Genomic DNA, 17,305 nt, shown 5'->3' on the forward strand with positions numbered 1-17,305 from the left:
GACAAAGTAAATGTGATGGCTTGGGATAGCAAAGGGGGCCAGGTGGGGCACATACCCGGCACTTGAGCTCGTACTCCTTTAGGACCTCTACAAACCGCTCCTCCTGGGCCAGGAGCTCTGTAGTCTGTGGCTCCAGCTGAAAGTCAGACCCACACAGAAAAATGATAGGATCTCAGACCAGGTAGAATGTGTGCTGTCACCCCATCATGTTCCTCCCACTAGGCTCAGCATCTCCAGGTACAGCCTTCCATCCCTCCTCCTCCTCCCTCCCTTCATTTAAAATATCTCAAGGCAGAAGGATGCTCTGAATTTATGGAAGGTGGTCATACTCTTAACTGGAGTCTGGGGTGCATTCCTACCTCAGCTGCCTGGGATGCCCCCTGCCTGGACCTCTCCATGCAGCACCTCCACTCCCCTCCTTCTCCCAAAGTGATGGGCAGGGCCAGATGGAGGGCCTCATGGTGGGCATGGAGCTCTCTTCTGTGCCCCCCACCACTGAGAACCTATCACTGGGGTCTGTACACATGGTGCTGGCGAGCCCTGGCTCTGTCACTAAAAGATTAGTACCCCTGCACTGCAATGAAGAGGAAGAAAACAGAAGGAAGGTCAATCTGCTGATTTTTCTCTCCATTCTGGAATTTAAGTAAGAAAAAACAGAATTCAGTCACCTATGGATTCAAGTCCCTGACACTTTTTACCCAGTAACCAGAGACTCAGAATCAGCAAAAGGACTTGCCTTGTCCTTCAACACAAATTCCAGGTCATTCTGCAATTTCAAGACCAGCTTCTCTGATTCTGAAAGCTTTTCCACAACTTCAATAATCTCCTTCTGTAATCGACTGTTTTCCTACAAGACAAAAACCAGCAGTTTACCGGGCTTTGGGAGTGGAGGACAGAGCTGTCAGCAGCTTATCTCCCCTCTGCATCAAAAACTTATTCCCAGCAGCACTCCCAATCAGGGAAGAAACCTGCAAATGCAAGTGTCTGCTGCTCACTGCTTGCAGGAGAGGAGGCTGTGCTGGGGAACCAACCCCACAGAACCCCTCACCAGTGCTCGTCGCTTTCTTCACTGCTCTTACTTCTCCCATCCCCAGTGCTCAAGAAGACTATGAGTAACACAAGAGGCTGGGGGCAATCCTTTCTGAGCTGTTTTCTGAATGACGGATTTGAAACTACACACTTATAGTTCAGATGTCCAGCAGGGGAGGAAGGCAGAGCCCACAGACATGGAAAATCATGGAGAAGAGCAGTAAGGACACGGTGTGGGCAAGGGCCCAGCTTCTCCCCCAGGCAGACAGAGACCAGGCAGATGTGGAAAGAATCTGCAGGCTCTGAGTTAGGAAAAGAAGAGGAAGGCAGGAGCAGAGGATGGACCAGGGAACACCTCACTGGATGGAATCAAATGCTGGGTGGCTGTGGATCACAGGACACTCACCAAAGCCCAGAGAACTCCCTCTGCTTCAGACCACACACCCAGGACTCCCAAAGAGTGGGCTTTAGGTTTTGGTCTTTGGCTGACCCCACAGATGCTCTGGTTTCCAGGGTGTGCAGCAAAGTTGGCCGCCGCCACTGACCCTCCATGACCATCATCCCCCTGACCCAGAGCACAGAGTAAGAGCCCCACAGGTCTCAACCTGTCCTGGTGCCCCCACAACCAGAGAGAAGGAAGGGGTAATGCGTCTTGTGGAAAAGCCAGGACCCTTCTTGCTTTGGCTGAGAAATGTCCTATCTTTGTGGCTGCAGCAAATGTTCCTTAGTTGGAAATCGCAGGCATTTCCCTCCCACAGAAATGTAATAAGGTCACTAGGAGGTATTCAGTCCCTGACCAGGAAAATGTGGGATGTGGGAGGATGGACCCTCAGGCAACCTCATGTCTTTCCATGCAGGATGTCCTAGGGAGACACAGCTCCTCACCTACCTTCAGCGCCAGAGTCAGCTTCCCACGTAGGTTGGCCTCCTCGCCCCGCAGACGCTCCAGGTCCTTCTCCAGCACAGCTGTCTGCCTGCAGGTCTGCTCCCAGAGCAGCTCACGTTCCCTCTCCACCTCAGACCGCAGGAGGCTCAGCCTTTCCCGGTACCCCTGCTCCAGGTGTCTGCATGGTACACAAGGAATATGTCATGTTGGGTCCCAAGGGGCACCGCCTAGGCCCATACTGACCCCTGTCTCTCCAGGGACATCTCCCAAGCAACATGGCCTTTCTTCCTTGGAACCTTCCAGCCCACAGCACTTGGCCACACTGTCTGATACTCCATTGTTCCTGCTTGACAGAAGGGGTCACTGAACCTCAGCTAAGCTGCAGATCTTGTAAGGGCAGGGGCCCTGCTTTAAATCCCACCCTACCCTGGGTCTGGTGGTGGATGCCCCACTCAGGGCTGGGGAAGGTGACAAGGGAAGCAAGCAGGTCCCTGGACCCTCTGGAGTGAGCTAGCGAATGCTTTCTGGGAGTACACCTCTCTGATGCCCTCTGCCTTTCAGCCGCCTTCCACACCACAGCAGCCATCAAATGCCTTGGATAACCAAATGCGCACAAAAGTAAGCCTCTAGTGCAGGACTCAGGCAACATAAAACCTGGGGACAGTGAATCCCAAAGCAATCAGAGGACAAGGTAGGAGGCATTTTTTTTCACCTCAGTTTCTGCCTTACTCTTTTTAAAGAACCAGTTCTATCAGCAGAAAAAAGTGCCAAATCTTAGTTTTATCACTAAAACAACCACTTAGCAGGATCTCTCAAACCAAGTCTCTCTAGACTGAAGATGAGCAAAACTCGTACTTAGTAGAGGGCTTGGCAACATTAATAATTAAGAAGAGAACACTGAGGGATGCCTGGGTGGCTCAGTCGGTTGAGCGTCCAACTTCGGCTCAGGTCAGGATCTTGCAGTTTGTGGGTTCGAGCCCCGCGTCGGGCTCTGTGCTGACAGCTCAGAGCCTGGAGCCTGTTTCAGGTTCTGTGTCTCCCTCTCTCTGCCCCTTCCCTGCTCATGCTCTGTCTCTCTCTCTGTCCCTCAAAAATGAATAACTGTTAAAAAAAATTAAAAAAAAAAATAAGAAGAAGAGAACACTGGGGGCTTGTCCTCCAGCCCCTCTAGACAGTCTGGACTTTCGTTCTCATCCCAAAACTTTAAGGAAAGAAATGGAGGGAAAGGAAATGGAGGAAGGGCAGCTGTTACTTAGGGGAAAACAGTAAGATGAATCTAGCTAATGTAACACTCCACAAACTTTTGGGGTAGTTTTTAAAAAATACTTATTTGACCATACCACTCCACTCTTTAAAAACTTGTGAAATATCCAGCAAAAGGAAAATGGATAAATAAGATATGGTAGACCCACATAACAGGATGCTCTGTGGCCATCACAAAAGCATATGTGATATAATACCATTTTGTAAATAATTAGGTACATGGGAAAAAAAAAGTGAATGACATAAAAAATGTCAGGAATGGGGCGCCTGGGTGGCTCACTCGGTTAAGCATCCGACTTCAACTCAGGTCATGATCTCACAGTCCGTGAGTTCGAGCCCCGCGTCGGGCTCTGGGCTGATGGCTCAGAGCCTGGAGCCTGCTTCCAGTTCTGTGTCTCCCTCTCTCTCTGCCCCTCCCCCGTTCATGCTCTGTCTCTCTCTGTCTCAAAAATAAATAAACGTTAAAAAAAAAATTTAAAAAAAATGTCAGGAGTGATAATCTCTGGGTGAAACTTCTGCTTTTATTTTTACTTTTACTTGCATTTTCTATAATGAATGTGTATCATTTATTACTTTTGCAGTTAAGAAAAACCAAATACAGCCATAAAATCCTCTTCTAGAAATTCCTGATAATGCTCCAGTACTCATGGGGCAAAATGCAAACTCATGGGGCCTTCACATGTCCCTTCACCAGATTCTCAGACCGAGGTAAGGTTTTTGAGTTTGTGATTCTCTGACCCCAGGAAGGACATCATAAAATTATTCCCATATGGTTGGGAGAGAATCAAGCCTAGCACACTGTGACTGAAGCAAATCAGTTTTCCGTTACTCAAACTGATCATCTCAAATCAATTTACATTTAGCTCTTGGACACAATTCTTGAAAAAGGAGTTTTCTCCTGTGAATAATATTAACCAAGGGCTGGGAGGTTGCAGTACAGGCTGTCAGCAGAGGAAGGTTGTGTGGGAGTCAGACTGCTCCAGAGTCTAGAGAGGTCCCTGTGGGCCCCTCTCACCCAGGGTCCCAGTGAGGCTTCAACTCAAGGTCTCAGTGGTGCCAGATCAGTCCCACTCCTGCTCAGGTGGGATCCCAAGTCTCCAAGTCAGTAGTGAGTCTAACAACACACTGTTAGAAGAGCCATGAGGAGGAAAGGGGAGGTACTGAGAAAGGAAAAAAGCTCTGTTGGCTTCTTCCAAGGTTCCTTCAGCTCCTAATTTGCAGTAATAGTCTCACTCTGTGGAAACCCATGCTGACCTCATATCCTATTTTGTGAAGTCAGGGAACTAAGGAGGCTATGACAGGTGAGCAAAATCATACATCTGTAGCTACAAGAACCAACACTCTGAACGTTCTTTTTTTTTTTTTTTTAACGTTTATTTATTATTGAGAGACAGAGAGACACAGAGTGTGAGCAGGGGAGGGGGCAGAGAGCGGGGGAGACACAAAATACAAAGCAGGTTCCAGGCTCTGAGCTGTCAACACAGAGCCCGATGCGGGGCTTAAACTCACAAACTGTGAGATCATGACCTGAGCCAAAGTCGGTCACCCAACCAACTGAGCCACCCAGGCACCCACACTCTGAACATTCTAATTCCACCTGCAGGAACACGCTCAGCAAGAAGGGGTGAGCGGGGCGGCTTGCGGCTGGATGCCACAAGGGAATCAGCTGAACAGAGACAGTCAATTGCTGACAAGAGACAAACTGCAGTTATTTCCTAACTAAACGCTCCTTTGTGATAAACACCACCCATGCTCCACACTGAGATAAGGGAGGCTCAGCAAGGCCACAGTCAGCATATCCACACAGAAGTCAAGGTGTCCATCGCCAGTCTCCCCACCCTGGGCTCCTCGGCCTTACTGACACCTCCTTATAAAACCATGTTTATTTATTTTTCTCAGGTTTGATTGGAAGTATTTTTGAAAATTTGGTGAAAGGATCCTTAATGTTTGGGTTTCCTGAACATTCCCGTTATCTTGGGAGAGTCTTTTGTGCAGGAGTGTTGGAAGTGAGTATGCATGTGTGCACACTTGTACACACGCACGTGTACTCTCTCACACTCATGCCCCTTGACACCATCTCTTGCATACTCCTTCTCCACACCAGGCAGAAGTAGGTGTGGACATCCAATGGTGAGCAGACGAGGATCTCAGCCTGCTGCATTCAGCCTTCCCCAGCCACCCCCAGGAAGGAAAGAGCGATTCTAGAGTCCCATAGACTCAGATGTGTGGCTCTGCTCCATGCAGAGCCTGCTCCCCCACAGACTAGGAGTAACAGCCACAACTCTCCCTTGGATCCCTGAGTACAAGGGTCCTGTGGGAAGGTGAGCTGATGGGGCTCATGTGCTAACCTAGGTTGGCAATATGTGACTCCAGGTGACCCCAGCCTGGGAAGGTGATGAGCTCTCTACCCTGCAGTGCTCCTCCTGCATAATGGTCTGTTCTCACACTTCTAATACATGGCAGGCCAGGGCCTCACACTCTCTTATCTTGGGGACAGTACAGGACAAAGAGAGAGGAGACCTGGCTTCAAATTTTGGGCCACACTTGTTGCATGATTACAGGCAAGCTACTGCACTGCTGCAAGCCTCAGTTTCTTTAGCTGAAAAATGGGGCTAAAATGGCCTGTTTGGGGTAACTATGGCTGGTAACTCAGGTGACACTTGGCATACAACAGGAGCACCACAACAGTAACAGTAGTTTCACAGGCCAGAAGCTCCTTCCTGGAGGGCCGATCGGCTCCTCAACCCCGAGATCTCTGGCTGCACAGCGGAGGGACACTGTGTCTCTGGTGAAGATAAACTGGAATGGGCTCTTGGGCTTCAACCCCACTGTTTAGTTGGACTGGCCCCGTGTGGTCATGAAAGCCCCCATCTGCTGTGGCCACCTAGCAGACCTGCAGAGCCCAGGAAAGCTGGCTGCACCCCAGGATACCTCCAATCCCTCCCAGTGTGAGCCACAAGGCCCTGGGGTAAGGGCTTTGTAACTGACTGTGATAGTCCCCAGGCATGACAGGAGCAAGCCTTTCTAGGGATGGTGCTCAGAAGCCTGCAGTAAGGCAGATGGGGGCAGGTAAATGTCCCTGTGAAGGCTATTAGGCTGCCCAGCCAGGGCCATGTAAAAGGGGCTTCATGTACATCACGCTACAAGACCCACACACACTGCCAATAGGGCTGGTGTAAGAAAAGTGTTACCTTCAAATGCTACAACCACACAAGACAGGGAGAGACAACATCCCAGAGGCACAGGAATGAGATGGCTTGTCACAAGCTCTCAGACATCTGCTTGCTGAAACCATACATGCCACGTGAGTTATTACTTCTCTTTCTCATACATTTCGCAGAGGCCCACTCTCCGCTAACCCATAGGCATGAGATGCGCCCAGTGGCTGCATGCACCAGGACCTGTTAAGAGCTCGAAAACACTGACCTGTGCTCTCCTGTGCAGAGGATGGTCTTTCACCATTCCCATTTCACAGATGAGGAACCTCAAGGACTCTGTCCACCCAGGATCACAGCAAGGGCTGTTGAGGGAGAATGAGGAGGGGAGGCTGGCAGCCCTCCTGTGCCCCCACCACTAGCACTGCCAAAAGCTGAGTGTACCACACTGGTTTTTCCGCAGCACACACCCTTTGCTATACTTGAGGAGACACCTTCAAGTGACAAAAGCTGAGAAAGTGAATAACCAGCTAAGCTCTGCCAGGGATGCCTAGCATAGACTGTACACTAGAGTGGGGTGAAAATCTCCTCTTTGCCTGCTCCAGCCTGGGAGATCCTCGGGGGCTGGATTTCTTCACATTTTGGCTAATAAACCAGAGAGTGGGCTTTGTGTCCATAAAAAAAAAGATCAGAAATCCTTTCCTCTGATCTGTCCAGCCACCAGTGTGACTGATGGAGCAAACTGCTCACCAGGGATCTGTTTAACTCATCATAACTTACAATACCTGAAGTCACGTTTTGGGCTCTGGGCTTCTACCATATTAACCTCCTTTCAACAGGTTCTAAAACCATTCACCAGCCCTCTCTCAAAACATTCATCCATGTCACTAGCCACAGGTACACACAGAAGACACAGTTTGGGTGGGACAGACCCCATAAGTAAAGCGGAGGATAGGAATTTTCCCTGCAGCCCATAGGCACACATAGCTGGATGCCCCTGCACCATGACCTCACATCATAAAGAGCAAGGCTACTATTTTAAATGCACACCTCTTATTTCAAGGAAGGACATCCCCAGAGGTGCACCTTCTAGATTTCTCCTGGCTCAGGTGAGGAGGGCCTCAGCTCCACCATGTTCATGACCATGGCCTCAGCTAGTGGCAGACCCACATCCACCACCCACCCTTGGCCAGAGCCGGGGAATCATGGCCCAGCTGCTGAGAAGCCATGTCTCTGCACTTGGGTATGACTGCGAGACCTACTGGATCTTCTTCTCCGTGAGATGCTCTAGGGCAGAGTGACAGTCATCCATCTCTTGCACAAACTCCAGGTTCCTCTTCTCAGCTTTTTCCAGGTCCTGCCTCGCCTTGTCTCGCTCCCTTGCCATCTGCTCCACTTGTCCCCTGCCACACGAAGGAGACAGTGTCAGAGGGGGGATACCTGCTCTGGGCCCAACAAGCCCTGTGTCTCCATGAATGATAGAAAGGGCTGCCTTAACTGGGTGCTGTGCATGGGCAGTGCTGTGCTCTGACCTCACTGCTACTACTAACCATCTCCTAAAAGTGGTTTCCAGAATTACTATGCCTGTTTTGCAAATGCACATACTGAGAGAGAGGCTAAATGACTTGTCAAGGAAGGTTTCTGGAAGGTTTCTGAACCAAGGAAGTCTGAACGTAGAGCCTTATGTTGTGCGACACCTCCAGATAGCCCAGAACAGGTAATAATTTATCCATGTCTCCCTCTTGTCCCCTCTCCCAGGGATCCCCAACACCTAATCCAGGACTGGACACATGATGAAGAGAAGGCTGGCACCCATCACCCTGCCTGGTCACACCCTGTCACCTGCAGCCAGGTATCTGGATGAGTCACTTAGAGCAGAATGTGATTTGTGTGTGTAGCTCTCACTCTTTCCATTTACCCCAGTCCCCACATGAGGTTATGCACTAACCCTTGGCACTTGCTATTCTGGTGACTGTTTATCCCCCTGAAGGAACACAGAGCTTTTCTCCCTCCACCCTCCCAAGGCATAGTCTCTGGTCCTATTCTGAGAGTGTCTGAGGTCAGAAAGCTCATCTGTCAGCATCTAATTGAATGCAAAATCCTGAGGATGGAAATCATGATTTCTTCCCTGCAGCTTTGGAACATCAATAAACACAAAAACAATCTTTATGCCAATTTGCTGAGCATATGGATGGCCTGAATACTCAGCTAATTGAAACCTGAACCCAACTAAAATGGAATGCATTCTCAGCCCCCTGTCATTGTGCACTGGGTGACCATGTTGAGGAACACTTCGTTCTACTGTCCTGCCAGCTCCCCCAGCCCAGGACCCTCTGCCTGTTCTTGGAACACATCCCTGCCAACTGTAAGATTTCTGTCTCTGCACCCGAGAGCTCCAGTGTCAGCAGGATGAGTGTCAGGTTCAAATTTCCCCTTTGGAATATTGCTAAAAGGAACTAAGGGAGGACCTCAACATCAGTTTCTAAGCTTCTTACCAAGTGTGAAGGCAGACTGGTGACTCAGAAATTTTGTGGCCGTTAAAGCCCTAGCAGCAGCTACCACACAGGCCACTGGGTCCTCAGGCTCCTCTGAGACCACACAGGAGGATGCCACTCGAGGCACAGGTAGCCCTCTTCTGCACTCACAACTCAGCTCTTTCCCTGTCCCACCAAGAGTGCCCACTAAAGGACAGCCAGTGGGAAAGGTGGTGTCAAGTCCTTTGTCCCCTGGGACTGGCTTGGGGTAGACAAGGGCAGACTGCCCATTTCCCTCCAGGCAATGCAGACAGCTATACCTCCACAACCTCCCCAACCTCCCCAACCACACTGGGCTCTTACTGGCGGAAGCTCAGCTCCTGGCGGTAGCAGGCCAAGGCTGCCTGTTGAGTGGCACCACCGACCATCATGAGCTCATTCTCAAGGGCCCAGGTCAGCTCCAAAAGATTCACCTTCTCGTCCACACTGAAGCCAAGACTCTGAAAATAGCAAAGCCCATTGGGCGGGAAAGGATGTGTGACTTCTCCAAATACTTCCTGGCTTTCCTAAGAATAGGCCAGGCCCAGATCCACACTGTCCTGGTGGCAGCACCTGCCAACTCTTCTGTCTGTAAAGTCTCTGCCCTGCCCCCACCCATGTTACTCTGGTCTCCCCTCCCCCATAGTCCCTGTCAAAGCCAAGTTCTCCCCTCACCCCTCATCAGGGAGTATATGACCCAGGCTGGACAAAGACCTTCCTGAAAAGGTAACTGACACAGAAGCAGAGGACATCATGGGGACTGATAAGAGGCCGGCAGAGAGGCCATTTTCTGTGAAATAAGTTGCTGTATGAACCCTGCTAGCCTTGGGAGCTGTGTGAAGAGAACTGACCTGAGCCCAACACCACCAAGAAGCAAGCAGAGGATAGATGTAAAAGAGCCCTGACGACACCTCTGGGCACCTTCTCCCAAGTGCCTGCTCACGTGAGCCCGTAATATCCTCCCTCCTTAAGACATTTTGAATTGAGTTTTTATCATTTCAAACTAATAGAATCTCCATGAAGTATATGTATGGGTGGGTAGTTTTGTTGGTAGGAAAGTGATCTAACAGAGAGATGAGCCATGGCCTAGTGGAGTGGAGCATTCTTCCCCTCAAGATTTTGAAAATAAGAGAATAAAACCGTTTACATTAAATGTATTGTACCACAATAATAATAATAATAAACCATACCCATATACCCCTCTGCTCAACTGACAACAACTAACACTTGCTACATTTGCTTTTTTAGTGTTGAGTATTCTTGACCCCTGCTCCTTCTATGATGTCAAAAAATTACAGTTACACCCACATCTAGAGGCAGGCACCATGTCAGGGACTGGAGAGAAGGGGCCACAGCATTCTCAGTCACACAAGGAAATGAGGCATGCTCCCTTTTTTAACCTATAAAATGGAGACCAGGCTTTCCACTGCTCCCCCACTTCCCAGAGCGCTTCTGAAGAGAAGTGACATCAGGGTAAAGCATATGGAATAACTGGGAAGCTCAAGCTGTTATTCCACAAGTAAAGACGTCCCAGCCATCATGTCACCAGACAGAGGGCACAGACATGATAGGTCACAGCAGCAGCTTCCTGACCAAGAAGAAAGGAGTCATCAAAAACCACATGGCAAGGGTGTGAGCCAGCCTCCAAGACAGCCCCGTGTCTCTCACCTCCTGGCACCCATACCCAGGTATTCCCCTCTCACACACAACAGGGTCAACCTGTGTCACACACAGGACACTGAGGAAGTGACAGTGTATGACTTCCAAGGTTGGGGCTTGGAAGACACATAGCCTCCTCCTCACTCTCTCTTAGATGGCACTCCCAGGAAGTCACTGCCTAGTTGTGAGGAAGCTCAAGCAGCCCTAGGAAGGGGCCATGTGCAAGGAATGGAGGCCTCCTGCTACAGCAAGTATCAATCTGCCAACTTGGGAGCGGCAGTCCAGCCCCAGTCAGTCATTCACAAGACTGAGTACTGGCTGACATCTGATCAACCTCAGGGGAGACCCTGAGCTAGAGCCACCCACTACATAGCTCCCAAATTCCGGACCCACAAAAACTGCTCAAGACAAGAAGAGTCATTGTGTTTCAAGGTGTAATTTAGTGGTAATTTGTTGAGGAAGGACAAATAACCATTCCCAGGCCTCCTCCTAGAGCACTCTCAAGGGCTTGGATAAGAAGCTCCTTGAAATGGCCAGGGGTTTTGAGAAGCTGGGTATGTGATGCCAGCACATCCACACTAAGGGCTCACCCAGCTGATGCTTCCTTCTCAAGAGAAAGGCCTTTCTTTTTCAGGCATGGTGTGCTTAGTTGTCTTGGTAGGACCAGCAGCCTGTGGTCTTCACCACCAGCATCACAGGTAAGCAGTTTCTGAGAGCGTCGCAGGCAGGAAGGGCCCGACCTGACATACCAGGATACCCAGAAGGCCTGCCCCACTCGCTGCTGCTCCCGCCCTGGCTATGTGGGCTCAGGCAGTTACCTCATCTGTCACGTGAGACAGAAACAACTACACTGAGTGAAGAGTAAACAATGTCACAAACTTCACAGGTCCTTGTTTGGTGCCAAGTGCTGAGAGTTCAGTAAACACCTCTGCCCTTCAACAAAATGGAAGCAAATCCTCAATGCAACTAGTAAATTACAAATTGCTAAGGAAATGGAAATATTCTCTGACAGCAGGAAAGCAATAAAAAGGGTAAGTTATGAAGTGTCAGAGGCAAATTTGAGACTCACCATGCTCTAAAGGCAGCCAGCCCACCCCCAAATGACAGGGAATCAGGAATACAGTTTCAGGGAGAATCTCAAAACCGTGAATCTCTTTGCTCTTTGCCCTCCCAGGGAGCCAATCTAGTAACTAGGGCTCAGTCTCCAGCTCTCCCAAGGGCCAGGTGCCCAGTTCTGGCCTTACTGTCCAGGCTCTGCCCAGGCTGCTGGGTGGCCACACTCAGCAATGGCTAGGCCCAAAAGGGCCTCGCCCAAAGTGTCAGGAGGACTATCTTAAACGTTGTCATTGGGCTCCTCTGTGAACTGTTAGTTTGTGCTAATAAGGACATTTTCAGAGGCAATATAAAAAAGCCTACCAAGAGTTAAAATGTGTAACTTCAGAAATCTAGCCTACCAAGAAATACCAGCATAGGAACAGGAGGATATATAATCTAAACAAGATTTAGAACAGAAAAAAAATCTACATGTCCAATGATAGGAAAAAGGTAACAAATTAACAAGATATACAGTATACCAATTTTGCAAAAAAAAATTTTAAAGCTGGAATATCCAAATATATATTTCTTTTCTGTGCTGGGGAAAAGCTCTGCAAAAACTCCCACTGAGCCGTGAGGTGTTGCTACTCCTACAGAATGGGAGCAAAAGGGGGCAGGCTTTATTACTTTATGATTTTGTGTACAGTTGACACTTAAACAAAATTTTTTTTAATGTTTATTTTTGAGAGAGACAGAGTGCGAGCAGGCGGGGGTCAGAAAGAGAGGGAGACACAGAATCTGAAGCAGGCTCCAGGCTCTGAGCTGTCAGCACAGAGCCCGATGTGGGGCTCAAACTCACGAACTATGAGATCATGACCTGAGCCAAAGTCGGACGCTTAACCAAATGAGCCACCCAGGCTCCCCCAGTTGACATTTTTTTTTTTTTTTTTTTTTTACAACACAAAGTGAAATTTGGAAATGAAGATCAGCAGTCCAGCTTACACACACACTTTTCCCCAGTATTCTTCTCTTACCCTTGTCCAGCCCCTGTGCACAACTGGCTTGACTGCCCCAGAGCAAGCTCCCTTCAAACCCCAGAGGTCTGGCCCTGTGTCCCTGGGGGAGGTTGGACTGGCCCCCAGAAGAGGCCTGACCCCATCTGAAGACAGTCTTGTGGGCCAACCCCCCGAAGAGCATGCAGGAACTCGGGAGGAGGCAGCAGGACAGTGTACCTCCACACCCAACACGGTGGAGGAGGGGGTCCGGGCAAGCAAGGGCCATGAGGGGAGAAGAGCTTGGCCAGCCAGGCAGCAGCTCTGGGCAGAATCTGGGTTCACTATGGAGCTCATCTTCCACAAAATGGAAACACTCAGACTACTGGGACAGTGACATCCAGTAAGACGTCTCTACCACAAGGTAGGAAATTTTCTCCCCTCGTCTGGGATGGACCGCCATTGTCCAGGTAAGCAAAACATCTACAAGGCTAACAATGTACTGAGGGAAATGTCTAAGATACCGAAACCTACCTTCAAGTGGATTTGTTTCAGATTTGTTTTCTCTGCTTATTTATTATCTCTTAAAGTTAAAATTTCTTATATTTTAATGGCAAAAAAAATAAAGAGGAAAATGATTCTAACAGGCCTTCCCTACATGGGGTTCCCCCAGAGAGTGCAGGCCCTGTGTGTCTGTGGGATTCTCTGTCCAGCCTCCTCTGAGAGCAAAGGGCCCTGAGGTCCCCTGCTGGCCCCATGCTGCCTGCATGCTCCCTCCAGGGCGGCTGTGAGTGACCAGTTCCAGACCTGCAAGATTTCTCTGCTGTTCCGAATCCCCTCCTGGGCCCACAGGGTGATGAGCTGCTCAGGAAAGGCAAAGCCGGTGCCATCATCAATACTGCACAAAAGGCGCAGGCCTGAGCACACGGACACCAGGGATGATGTTGTGGCAGTCTGGCAGCTGCCCTCCTCCAGGACCTGTGTGTAGAGAAAGTGGAAGTGCCTCTTGTTTATTTTTAGTATTTTCCAACTTCAGTAGCCTGTGCTCAACCTTTCACTGTCTCATTGAGGTCTGTCAAGAACAGCTCACACAGTGACCATTAGCTCTGTCTCCCAGACTAGTAAACAAAGTCACGGCACCATCTCACAGTGTGCCCAAGACTGCACGGCTCTGCAGTCTCCCCTCAAAGTGGGGATTTGAACCCAGAGATCCGGACACCCAGCCTATTGCCTTCTCTAAGACCCTGGTGCCTGCTTTCCTACTGTCTACCCGAGGCTTGGTCCAAGGAACACATTCCAACACCCGTGTGGCCTCACATGTCAGCAAGAGCTTCTTAGTGGGAGGCATGAAGGGGTTTTAACCTCTCTCTCCCAAATCAGTACTGGTGTGCACCCGGCCTCAAAAAGCTAGAGAAGGCACATGCCAATGCTCAGAAATCCAGCCTGTGGAAAGAAACCCAAGACAGGCTTAAAAGAAGAGGCCCAAACAAAGTCACCCATCTGTGCAGGCCTCAGAAACACATCTCATAGCTGACAGAATTGGAGAGTTTTAAGAGGAAGGGGAAAAAAAATCTCTTGGCCAGAAAGCTGACCTGTTAGGCTTAAGGGCTATGAGAATCCATCAAGCAAGACTGCTTTCTGCCCCAGGCTGGCATTCTCTTCAGAACCAGCATTTGCTATCTGGGGCTATAAGAATGAGGAAAAACAGTCCCTTCCTTCTGGCCACTGGGGCTTCCACCACCCCCCCCCCCCCCGCCGCCCCCAGGGAACACTTTCCTTGTTGGCCTCCTCTCAACTCCCCTCAAAGGAGTCTCTGATATTCCCAAACATTCCAGGCTTTTCTCATTGCCTGAAACACTTCCCCCCCAATGCTCCATGCTGGGCACTTTCCAGGGCTCTGCTCTGACACCCCCTCCCAGCCCAGCACCTCCCTCCTGGCACTCACTACCTCAGCAGGTACTCACAGGCCCATATGCTCTCATCTGTTCTCAGCCATATCCCTATCTCTTCATAAACACTTAGGAACTGGGTGCTTACTAAAGCTGTGCTAGGTACAGCCCTACAAAGTAGGCATGTGACTCCATTTACAAAAGGGGAGAGGACAGACAGCTCAAGAATGGTCAGAAACATGCCATGGCCACAGTGGAGAAGCTCAGATAGCCAAATGCACCTGGACCACCTTTGTCTCCCTCCCACCTGCTTCCTTTGTGAGGACTGTGAACTTGGGGACAGGCACGTCATGGTGTAGCAGGAGGGGGGGGGTGCTGGGCCACATACTTGAGGGCCCAGCACCACCATGCCATGCAAGAGTCCACACACACAGGATGCAACACCCTCCACCTGCAGCTGTGTTAGCTCAGGGCACTTCCTGGGTAGTCAGGTGTTCCTTGGGCACCTGCATCTGACTAGAGGTGGGTCCCGCCTGGTTTCATTCCTGCGCCCCATGGCTCAGAGTCCTGTCCAGCTGTGCTTCCTCATTGGGACGCAGGAACAAGGGCAGCTCCACCACAGAGGAGGCACCCTCCCTCCACTGGCTCCAAGCATGACTTGGTGGGACTTCATGGCCTCTGACGTTACATGGCCTGACACTTTCCTTTAACACTCCTAGTTTCTTCTCTCTCCATTCTCATCAGGTTTAGATTCAGAAATGGGACTCTCAGATTACACCTAGTGCAGCAGAAAACAACATTACTCATCTTGTACCGCCACCTACAAACTACAGGATCAGCCATATCAGCAGAGAAGCATTGGCAAGACTCCCCCAGAGAACCTTGCCCTGTGGTGGAAGAGGGAGGTTCTCCTCTCCTGGGATGGAGAAAAACCAAATGCTAAGCCAACGGTCAGCAAATGAGATCACAATTTAAATAACCGCCTAAAATCTGCTCTTCTCCATCTGCAGAGACCTGGTATTTGAATGAGAGATAAAATTCAGGAACACAACACAGGGAGAGTACAAGGAAAGGAGTACCTGGAGAGCTACTCCTAGGGAAGGTACAGAATGCTCTCACTGCACCACAATGGGGAGGAGAGAAGAAGCTCTTCTAATGGAAGGTACACTGGGATAGGCTTCTTGAGGAGAAAATCGAGGAACTGCCATGTAATCCTCATAAAACCCCTATGAGGTAGGCACCATTTTACAGATGAAGAGCCTGAAGCTCAGAGAAGGCAAGTAACTCATTCAGGGATACACAGTTAGGGAGGGGCAATGCCAGATCAGCAGAAGACCTGTGTGATTCTAGAATCTAAATCACATGGCCTCCCACTCACACATGTATGTGTACATACTCCCACCAACTCCCAGGTCTGTGAAGATGATGAAGGCCAGAGTGACAGCAGTTGCTGCTGTGGTTCAAAGCTTAATCATCCCATTTTACCTGGTGATGAGACCAGGACATGCTTGGTTTGATGGGAGTGGAAGACTCTGGAAGTGAAGTGGGCCCATGATTGAATAGGCCAAGCTGGAATTCCTCAAGACTCACTCTGCCGTCTCCATCTTGATCCAGTTTGTTAAACAGGTCCTCCAGTTCCTAGACAAAAGCCGCCACACCTGTGCTGAGGCCCCACCCACAAGCAGCTGCATGCCAGTCACCACCACCCAGGCCTTCCCTGGGCAGTCTGCTTGTCCTTACCAAACTCACCTAAGACACACCTGATGCCCCCTGACTCTGTCTTGTGACATCTACATACCTGGTCAGTTTCCACCCTGCTGTGAAGGGGTGCCACCTGCACTTCCTAAGTCCATAAATACCCATTCAGAGTAACTTGCTGGATGGCAGGAAGAAGACATACATATGGAGGGGGTCCTGGGCCCCCAGCAATTCAGAGAACAGCAAGGACAGCAGGACTAAGGGGAACTTTAGTAAGGAGGCACTTCCCCATCATATCACCACTGCCCACCCCCCTCCCCTTGGCCCCTACAAGGGAGTGCAGCCTGCCTCAGAGGGCATAACATCTGGGTTGGGTGGTAGAACTAGGCAATGCAGGAAGGGGAAAGGGCACTCCAAGCAGAGAAAGGGTCATAAGTGAAGGTGCTCAGAAGCTGGTGAGGCAGGCCATACATGACATGTGTGGGCGCAGACCTCAGCAGAAGCACTGGGAGTTACCAGAGGACTTTAGACCACAAAGTAGTACAACCACATCAGTGTCTGGAGGGTGAAGGGACTCTCCAGATGCAACAGCAACCTGACCACCACAAAGAACCTGTCCTTGAGTGTGGTCTGCCTCAGACCCTCTCACCTCCTTCTCCAGTGCCTGGAGCCCGATGCTTTGGCAGACCACAGCCAGCTCCTGCTCGCTGAGGTGGCCATTACTGCCAACACCTAGCTTTTCCCAGATGCCACGAACCCGGCTCTCAGGGGTGTCCAGGGAGAGGCTGCAGGGCTTCTGGAGGCATCTGAAGACCTCAGAACCCCAAGCTGGCAGCTGGCCTGAAGCAGGAAGAGTGACAGGTAAACCTGATGTCCAGGTAGAAGCACTTAGGGGAAATATACCAATGCTGGCAACTGACTCTGAAATCAGATGGATGGGCAGGTGGACACACTTGAGTAGTGAAGCATCAAAGATGGAATCTAGGTGATGAGTACATGGCTGTTCACAATACGATTCTTTCATCTTCATTCTGTGTTTCCAAATTTTCATAATAAAATGTAGGTGGGGTGGGAGGAACCTCTGGTCCATGTGGGGAAAGCTTTTTCTCAAAGGAACCTCCTAAAGTCAGACCACTGGAAGCATATAAAAGAGGGCTGCATTATTTGTATTTACAAAAAACAAAAC

At 50.0% G+C, this 17,305-nt stretch overlaps 1 protein-coding gene across 1 annotated transcript in view; it reads right to left on the reverse strand.

Moving 5' to 3' along the window:
- The window catches only part of NINL (ninein like), a 175,163-nt gene that overhangs the window by 60,347 nt on the left and 97,511 nt on the right, over positions 1-17,305 (reverse strand). Inside the window, exons 7-14 of the mRNA XM_047068429.1 lie at positions 16,769-16,959; positions 15,907-16,059; positions 13,340-13,510; positions 9,171-9,307; positions 7,596-7,736; positions 1,919-2,093; positions 737-847; positions 56-136 (exon numbers count right to left, since the gene is read on the reverse strand). Coding sequence (XP_046924385.1) covers positions 56-136; positions 737-847; positions 1,919-2,093; positions 7,596-7,736; positions 9,171-9,307; positions 13,340-13,510; positions 15,907-16,059; positions 16,769-16,959 — 1,160 coding nt within the window. The remainder of the gene's footprint in view (positions 1-55; positions 137-736; positions 848-1,918; positions 2,094-7,595; positions 7,737-9,170; positions 9,308-13,339; positions 13,511-15,906; positions 16,060-16,768; positions 16,960-17,305) is intronic.

The sequence above is a fragment of the Lynx rufus genome, unplaced genomic scaffold, assembly GCF_022079265.1.
Source record: "Lynx rufus isolate CCGP_SWC_20201006 ecotype Redwood Valley unplaced genomic scaffold, mLynRuf1.p SCAF_8, whole genome shotgun sequence".
Taxonomy (NCBI): Eukaryota; Metazoa; Chordata; class Mammalia; order Carnivora; family Felidae; genus Lynx; species Lynx rufus.